The 8680-nt window shown below is 38.4% G+C and overlaps 1 protein-coding gene across 5 annotated transcripts in view; it reads left to right on the top strand.

The window, feature by feature from the left end:
* The window catches only part of FRYL (FRY like transcription coactivator), a 376409-nt gene that overhangs the window by 165779 nt on the left and 201950 nt on the right, over nt 1–8680 (top strand). For all 5 annotated transcript variants that reach the window (XM_019525974.1, XM_019525975.1, XM_019525976.1 and 2 more), the window contains one exon: nt 1051–1250. In XM_019525974.1, coding sequence (XP_019381519.1) covers nt 1051–1250 — 200 coding nt within the window. The remainder of the gene's footprint in view (nt 1–1050; nt 1251–8680) is intronic.

The raw sequence follows: 8680 nt of genomic DNA, 5'->3' as shown, positions 1-8680 counted from the left end.
GATCTGGAACCAACTTCCAAGAGAAGTGGTGCTGGCTCCTACCCTGGGGGTCTTTAAGAGGAGGCTAGATGTACACCTTGCTGGGGTCGTTTGACCCCAGTACTCTTTCCTGCCATGACAGGGGGTCAGACTCGATGATCTGCTCAGGTCCTTTCTGACCCTAGAAACTATGAGATATCATATATAAAACCCAACTGATTTTGCATTTGAGGGGAGAGTAAAAAAAGTTTGGTTAAATTGTGCTCTGAGACATGAACATGGCATATTTGGTTTAGAGAATGAAAAACAGACTCTAAAAGTTATAGAGGAATGTAATACTGACAGATGAAAGTGACGGGCTTATGATATAATAGGGAAGATTATTTTTATTAAGTAAACTTGCTTGGTGATGGCAAGCTGTTGAGTGAGAACGGAATTGGTGTTACTATAGGTATCTGAGGTCGTTCTGGGAGTATGGACAGTCAGATTATAGCAAGTTAAGAGGAGGCAGGGTCTTGCCATTGAGCAGGTGCACTGTGATAAATTTCTATTTCCCTCCTCTTTCTTTGTAGTAAACTAGGGCAATCACATGGTCATATTCTCCATCATGCTTTTGGGTACTGCAGTTTGGTAGGTGTTTGGTATCAAAAGGAGACTTAGGAAACTTCAAATGAGGCAATGTCTGCCACATTCAAAGGAAATAGACTACATTGCCTTTCATGGTTGGCTGTTAATCAAATAATGTTAGGACTTTTAGTCACTTTCAAGATGGGCAGTACAACTGTAACCCAGCTCAGCAGTTAAAGACCCTAAATTTCATTATTAGTCTCCTGAGCCACCCAGTGCAGTAACCCTCATTATTCCGAATGCCCCATTAAAATGGTTTTATATTTCGCTAATAACAAAAACCAGAAGTTGTATTGTCCTTGTTTCTTAGAGGGTAAGAGATGGTGGTTTTCTGTTTCTAGTTTGCAGGCATGTGCACATATGCATGGGTATGGTGTGGTATGCTTTAAAAACATTGATGCTTTATTGCTTTATTATTAATTTTTTTTGTTTATTTTTCTGTAGCCTCAGCACCAGCCAGCAGTGTAAATAAACGCAGAATATCTCCCAGCATCACTTCCACCTGGGAAAAGAGGAGTGTCATCATGTCTAACATTACTATTGATCCAGATGTCAAACCTGGCGAGTATGTCATCAAGAGCCTCTTTGCTGAGTTTGCTGTTCAAGCTGAAAAGAAAATTGAAGTTGTAATGGCGGAACCCTTGGTGAGTCATTTTGCATAGTTGCTACTAAACTGATCGTGCTTTTCTAAACTATAAAAATTCATTGTTTATAATTTTGTGAAAAATGCTGATGAATATAAAGTTGGTGTTGAATTTTCAAAAAGACTATTTGGGATATAGGAGTGAACAGTTCTCTACAAACAGGATTGTTCTTCACTAAGTTTCACCAGAACTGTTACTGACGATCCATAAACAAAACCTTTTAGAACTCTGAATTCTTGTAAAAGTGAAAATTCAAGTCAAAGCAATCGAAAGGAGCCTTATGTTCATTTTTTTTCTTTCCAAATTCCTTTAGAAGAATGTTTTGAAGATGTGTTTTCAAGGTGATTTGTTATTTTGTGTAGAGTGATGCTAGCAGTTGAAAGAGTAGATGGCCAATGTGTATATTGCAAGCTAAGTAAATGCAAAAACCTACTGGAGATCAAAGTTTGTCAGGTATTATTAATGTTTATTTGCTTGAAAACTGGTGACACAGTAGGTCTCTGTTGGCAGCTCAGTGACTTCTCTTCCAAAAATTGAACAGGAGATGCAAAATGCACCTAGTCTTTCACCTTGCAGTGTCTCTGAGCATGACTTGCAATGGGGTAGTTCATATGCATTTGTCCACGGATAGGTGGATTTAATGGTGAGCTGTAGTCAAGTTATGTTCAGTTTGTCTTCTGCTCAGAAGTGGTACCATATTGAGCTACAGTGAAGCTTAAAAATATTTTAGAGAATTGCAAGGATTTCTTAGGATGATACCTTTTATTGGACCAACTCTGTTTAGGATAGAGCTAGACAAGCTTTTGAATGCAAGACATTCTTCATTAGGCCTCTTAGAGTTGCTGTATTTATAGCTCTTTATGGAACTTCCTTTTAACACTAAGTTGTTAAATTCAATAAATCCATGATTGCCTCCTTCTGAATAATTTTTTTTCATATACTTTTTACATTTTAAGATAAACTTCCTTCAAGCATATGTCAATATGAATCCATTCCGTTTCTGGATGTGTGTAAAATGGGTGGAGTCCACTGTTCAGGTCACTCTCTCTCTCCTTGCAAACTCCACAGTTCAAGCTTTAATCCTGTTACAGGTGTTGCTCAGCTAAACACTGCGGCCAGTTTGAAAGTGGCTGTCATGGGATTAAATTGAGTTGTGGAGCTTGGAGAGAGTGTGCGATGCATGCATTTGGGAGCATTCAGCAATGGTGAGTCTGAGCTGTGGTAGGGAAGACTGGAAAAATCTTTCTTCATTCTGCCATCCCAAAACAAGGTGCATGTCTTATTGGGAAGGGAATTGCCGGAGGTATGTGGCATGCAAGAAAATAAAGTAATACAACTAAAACTTTAAATTCCCATTCATTGGCAAAAGGATAGTATTTGCCAATCATCTACAATTTAATCCATATGGAGTCTTACTCAGAATAGTTTTTACCCTGCGGTACAGAGAATATAAAGAGAGACAGGGTGAATGCTTGCTTCTGACAGATACTGCTGATTAAGAAAAATACAGTCTTGAATGTATGAGGTACATATGCTAATCCACTGGGATCCAAATTGGCTACAACATCATGAAGAATTACCATTCTTTTTGATCTCTCTCTCCAGGTAGTACAGTAATTGTTTTAATTGCAAAGATTGATCTTCTTTTCAGCTTTCTGTGAAGCTTGAGCCTATTTAATTTCAATAGAAGTTGAGGGTGTTAGGACCAGGTGCAGAAGTAAATTAATTGCCTAAAGGTGAAGGTAGGCCTCTAGTAGGATTTGCATGCCTGGCAAGTTAAGCATATGAGGTTAGGTGAGTCATTTGGAAGATCATATCCCTTATAGCTGCAGAGAGAAAAATGGGAGAACAGAATGCCTGAGATTTCATTTTCCTACCTTCTTTGAATTCTTCTTGTGAAAACTTGTCTTCTGGCAAATGTATATTTTTGCTGGCCACAAGTTAGAGCAGGCAGTGATAGGAGGTAAACTTGGAAAAAGGCATATTTTTATTAGCAAATTGTGCAGAATGTTTGTTTGGACTCTGATATTTCCATTATAAATATGATGCTTTCTTATTGGATCAAACCAAAATTTTATAAAATCACTAAAGTAACCAGAAAAGGCCGTTCTCCCTGCCCCGCCTCCCCACACATGCACCTTTAGTTGTCTTAAGAATGAATTAGGCAATTTAACTCTATACTCATGGCCTGGTCCAGTACCAATTAGTTGCAGTACTTTTATATTTCTCATCTGTGTGGTAGGCATAAGGTAAATACGTACTGAGAATCTACATGAAACCAGCTGCCTGGTAATCCCATGCCCCTGTCTGGTTCTGGTTACCCTTCAGTACTTTTGCTGCTCACCAGTCAGAGCCAGAAAGGATTGTTCCTCTCCTGTGAATGTGATTGGCGTCTGAACTCCTTTTTCCACCTTCTTATGAAGTGTTGAGATGTTGGTTGCAGCTAAGACTTGGTGGGGGATGTTCACTGAGGTATGTTGATGGTCCTTCTGGTATCTCAGTTGTTCCTGGTTAGAGGGTCTTGTTCTTCCTCTCAGGGTCATACAGATCACAAAATTTGGGGTCGGGAAGAAATGTTCATATAATTCAGATTGGCATTGCTTGTGGTCCCTTTCCATGTGGTCCTTTTCTTTGGCTCTTAGCATATAGTTAACCAGCATTTTGCTTGTTGCTGCAGTGGCAGCACCCTCATCTTCCCTGTGTTTACCTACAGGATATTGTAGTGATGCAGCTGTTTTGAATGCTGTGCATTTAATTATGTGAAATTTTTTGAAGCAACAGTTTTGAAAGTTCTGTGAGTAAATGGTTACCTTCAAATGCAAGGGACTGGAGTCGGTGACTGAAGAGGCTTCTTTTAATCTGTCTTGCTATATTTTTAAGGTCTGTTTTACATAGGCCTATTTTAAACTATTTTATCCTCTTACCTTCTGCTTTTGTTTACTTTGGCAGTAATCTAATTACATCCTACTCTTGAAACATGGAGAATACATGTAGTCAGTCTTATTTTCAGAGTATGTTTGTTTAATTTAACCATAACCATATGTAAAATAGAAGTGTCCTGTGGTATGAAGGGAAGTAATGTACAAAGTCATTCAGATACTATTTTTTTTAATAAAAAAAAGAAATAAAATAGAAAGCTAAACTTTGAAAGAGGCTAAAAGATAAACAGGAAACTCATAGAAACAGCATAAGAAACTGGGGAAAAACTTAACCATTTATTTTTGTATGTTGATTTGAGTTGTATGTCATTACAAAGGAAAAGATTGGTATGGATTCATCCCTGAGTCAGTGTTATTGAAGAGAACTTCAAAATGAGGAGTTTTTCTGGTCTTACAAGTACTGTTGGCTTGTATTGGAGGCCTTGAATTAAATAATTTTCATAATTTATTGTATTTTGTTTCAATCCTGATTATCTGCCCTATACTACAAAGAAAGTGATATCAGTAGGGAAGAGGACAAAACATATGAATGTCTTTCGCATCCTGATGCATTCAGAGAGGATGAATCAGATTTTAATCAGCAGTAGTAATTATTTTGACACTGTCCTATTTTTTGTAATGTCCTTTTCCCAGTTTCCTCTGTTTCAGACTAACAGAAAACAGCTGCTGAAAAGAAAATCTGTTTAAAAATAAATAAATGAATGGCCGTGGAAACAAGTAAATTAATGTAAGTTGCACAAGTAATGTGTCAACGCCAAAAGTTTCTAGTGGCCTCATTTCATTAGGTACTGAGCAAATATGCAATGAAAAGCAGTCTTATATTAGAAAAGTTAAAGGAAAGGGAGCAGGATACAACATGAGTAGGCAGGTTTATTGTTAGTTCCCCAGAAAATTTAACATATGGCTGAGAAAAGTAATTAAAATCCATACAATTTTAAAATAGCTTACATACAGTATACTTATTTAAGATATGTGCTATATTTTAATGACTATATGGAAGCACATATTATGTGTACCTGACAATCCTACCACACAAACATTGACTCATTTCCTGTAAACATCATGAAAAAATAGGTTGTTGAAGAAGGATTCAGTTTGAAAACACAGGGATGTTAATGGTACGGTCATGTCAACCTAAAGGTTATTGTCATTTACCTGTAGAGGAAGTTGTATGCACGCTGTTGTAATAAGTGATATGGGTACAATAAATATAGGGAACATGTTTGGCAGTTTATGACATGCCTTGAAGGTGAGGATAAAAAAACTGTTAATTTTAAGTGGGGATGGAGCTTTTGGTCAGAATGGTAACAGTATTACTAACAGCTGCACTTCAGGTTGTAGAGAAGTGATAGAGAAGTTGGAAATAGGGAGGCTGTGGTTTTTAGGACAAGTAAATGCCCATGGTCTAGAAGAGTTTTAGTGTAAAGATAGAAGGCAGGACAGGGAGGCATCTTGGGGTGCAGATACACAAGGTGATACACGTGTAATTCCAGCGCTTTGGAGCAGACTTGATTAATTCTGTTGCTTCCCATGTATCAGCCTTCCTGCACTTAAAAATGGAGGCGGGGCACTGATACAGGAGATGTGGCAGCATTTTAAAGTGGCTCTCAAAGCTGCTTTAATTAAAGTTCCACCCCACCCTCGGCGCATGTGTAAAAATGCACTTGGAGACTAACCAGTGTTGGTTCAGAGAGGCATGAAGTTTCACAGGCAACAGCATAATTCATCCTACCCTGTGAAAAGATTCCTAGAAAGAAGAAATTTAAAAGAAAGGCTGGGGGTGAGGGGACTGCTGAGAGGGGGCAAAAATCCCTTGATTATAAATCAAGAGGGATAAACAAGGGTATAGATTGTAGCTGTGTTGGTCTAAGGACATAGGCAGACAAGGTTCTTTGGGTAAATCTGATAGCTTTTATTAGACCAACTCAAATAGTTGGAAAAAATGTTTTTTGCAAGCTTTTGTGTACAAATATCCTTCATCAGGGTGAGGAAGCATCTGAATTGGTGTGTGCTCTTCCTGGATGGGATGAATAGTAAAGGGATAGACAAGGCAGTTAACACCTTGATAGACATTGTAGTTAACAACAGGAGTAAGCAGCTAATCTGGGCAAAATAATAAGAATCCATAAACCTGGATGATCTCTTGTTGTGCAATATTTGCACTCTCTCTCAAGGTGTTAACTGCTTTGATGTAATCAACCAACTTTTTGCCATTGTCAGCAATGCCTGCATCCCCTGTCCCTTTCTTTTAAATTCCTTATTTCTGCAAGTCCTTTCATTGCATCTGATAAAGTAGGCTGTTGCCTATGAAAACTCGTGCATCTCTGAACCTATTAGTTTCTAAGGGTACCTGTCTATGTGTGGGGATGCTGCTCCAATGTGCTATAATTATGGTGCATCAGAGCAGACTCGATTAATCAAGTCTGTTGGAGCATGCTAATTAGTGAGCTCCAGCAGCTTCTGTGTCTTGTGTATTGAGCATCCCTGCACTTGAAAATGTCAGTGGGGGTGCTTTAACTAAAGCTCCTCAAAGAAGCTTTAGTTTAAGCACCCCACTGCCATTTTGAAGCTTGGGACACTGAATACATGAGACACTGCAGGCACTTCAATTAGAGTGGTTCTTGGCACTGCTCTAATTAAAGTGCCCCTCCCCTGCTACCCCTTTAGCACATGTAAAGACATCCTAAGGTCGCGGACACACTTAAAACTGTTCAAATGTGTTTTACACTTGAAGTGGACACTTACAAGTCTGTTAAGCGAGTTTAAGTCTCCCTGTAATGGTTTAAAAACTACTTGGAAAATTAGGTCCTATTTTGACCTGGTTCAGTGTTGTTTGGACACCAAAGTGTTCTGTAACTCGGGACTGGTCAGTTCTTCAGGCATCCCAGGGTGTATTGCTCCTCACTGTCTTGAACACAAACTGTTGTAACTGGTACATAGCCAGAAATCTGCTGTTCCCCACACCTTTCCTTTTGTTGGTACTTTTTATCAGCAAGCTGTCTTGCCTTGTTCAATAAAAGCTATCTAAAATCCATGTGACTAGATCCATACTTCCTCTTCCTCCTTCCCCTTCCTCCTCTCCCCCAATCAGTGACATTCTGGAATGGTTCAGTTATGTCCGTCTGCACCCTAGGGTGCCATCCTCCCCTGGCTTCTTGATTTTAGACTAATGTGGCTAACCACATCTTAGTGCAAGGATATACAGTTAAGATTCTATCTTTGAGTGTTAAAAAACTTTCAAAGTTTTGTCAGAGCCTGGATTAGCCTTTGGGAGAGAAGTCATGGATGGCTCCTGGTATATAAATCTAAGTGACAGGAAAGGTGATGGTGGTGTTATCAGTAGCAGGAATGGGTGAGTAAAGAAGAACCACAACATATGATTAAGATTTTAGTTTTAGCTGTGTTAAGTTGATAATTCAACATCACGAGGAAATTGTCTCCATAGGCTGAGACAGTGAAATTTGGTTTTAGATGTAGGGAGGCAGGCCATGAATGGAGATATAAAATTTGCAGTTGCAAGTCAGCAGTGTAGAGATGATAGTTGAAGTAATATGGACAAACATACAAAAGGTATGTTGTGAGTAGAAATGAGCAGCATAAATAGCTTTTTGATAAACTAAAAGAGACATATTCTGCTCTTAGTTATTCTAGTGTAAAAGTAAATAAACAAAAGCAGTTCATGGATATTTTCCCCCTAAGCTGTTTAGTGAGCTAGCCAAAATAATCTGTTTCCTCAAGGTACTGTGTACATTTTTATTTCCATGAAAGAGTCTTATATTCAAATGCTCTGAAGAGTATTTCAAAATATAAAAATAGTCATTCATTTACCATGCAAATATGCAATCATGGTGATTTTAAATTGCATGAAGCAACTTAGCATATGTTTGAACTAAGACAGGTTTTAATGATTTTCCACTTATTCAGTATTAATTCAAAATATTTTATTTTTGGTGACCTTCTTACCTATTGCTGGAGAAGAGAGATGATTTTTCTGATTTAGTTTCTTGATCCTTTGAAAGAAAAATTAAAAATACTGCTAGGTTTTTGATGTAGGGAAAGGGCTGAAAGTAGCAGATTAAGAGGAAATAACTTGTAATTTTTTCAGCTACCCTACATTTAGTACTGTAAATATTAGTATACATTGTAAGTTACTAGATTGGTCTCTTATACGTAAAGATCATAAAGTTAAAAGATGTATATATTCCTTTTGAATACAGTATTTTATATATCTTGATTGCTTCTCTAGTCAATGAATAAGGAGCTTTGTTTGCAAACACAGTGTCTACTTTATATATAGTCTTGGGTGTTCTGCTAGCACAGGGGTTTTCAACCTTTTTTAATAAGTGTACCCTGGCAGCTGGAGAGGGGGGCATGGCCGAACACGAAGCAGTGGCAGTGTGGGGTGGTGGATGGTGGTGGCCACGTGCTAGCTTCTGCCCCCACCCCCAACGTCTGGCTGGTATCTGTGCGGCCCACAGAGGGGTGCCACCG

This window comes from Gavialis gangeticus, unplaced genomic scaffold, assembly GCF_001723915.1.
Source record: "Gavialis gangeticus isolate Ggan-Ray unplaced genomic scaffold, GavGan_comp1, whole genome shotgun sequence".
In the NCBI taxonomy this organism is placed as follows: domain Eukaryota; kingdom Metazoa; phylum Chordata; order Crocodylia; family Gavialidae; genus Gavialis; species Gavialis gangeticus.
This window is presented reverse-complemented; position numbering and strand designations above follow the sequence as displayed.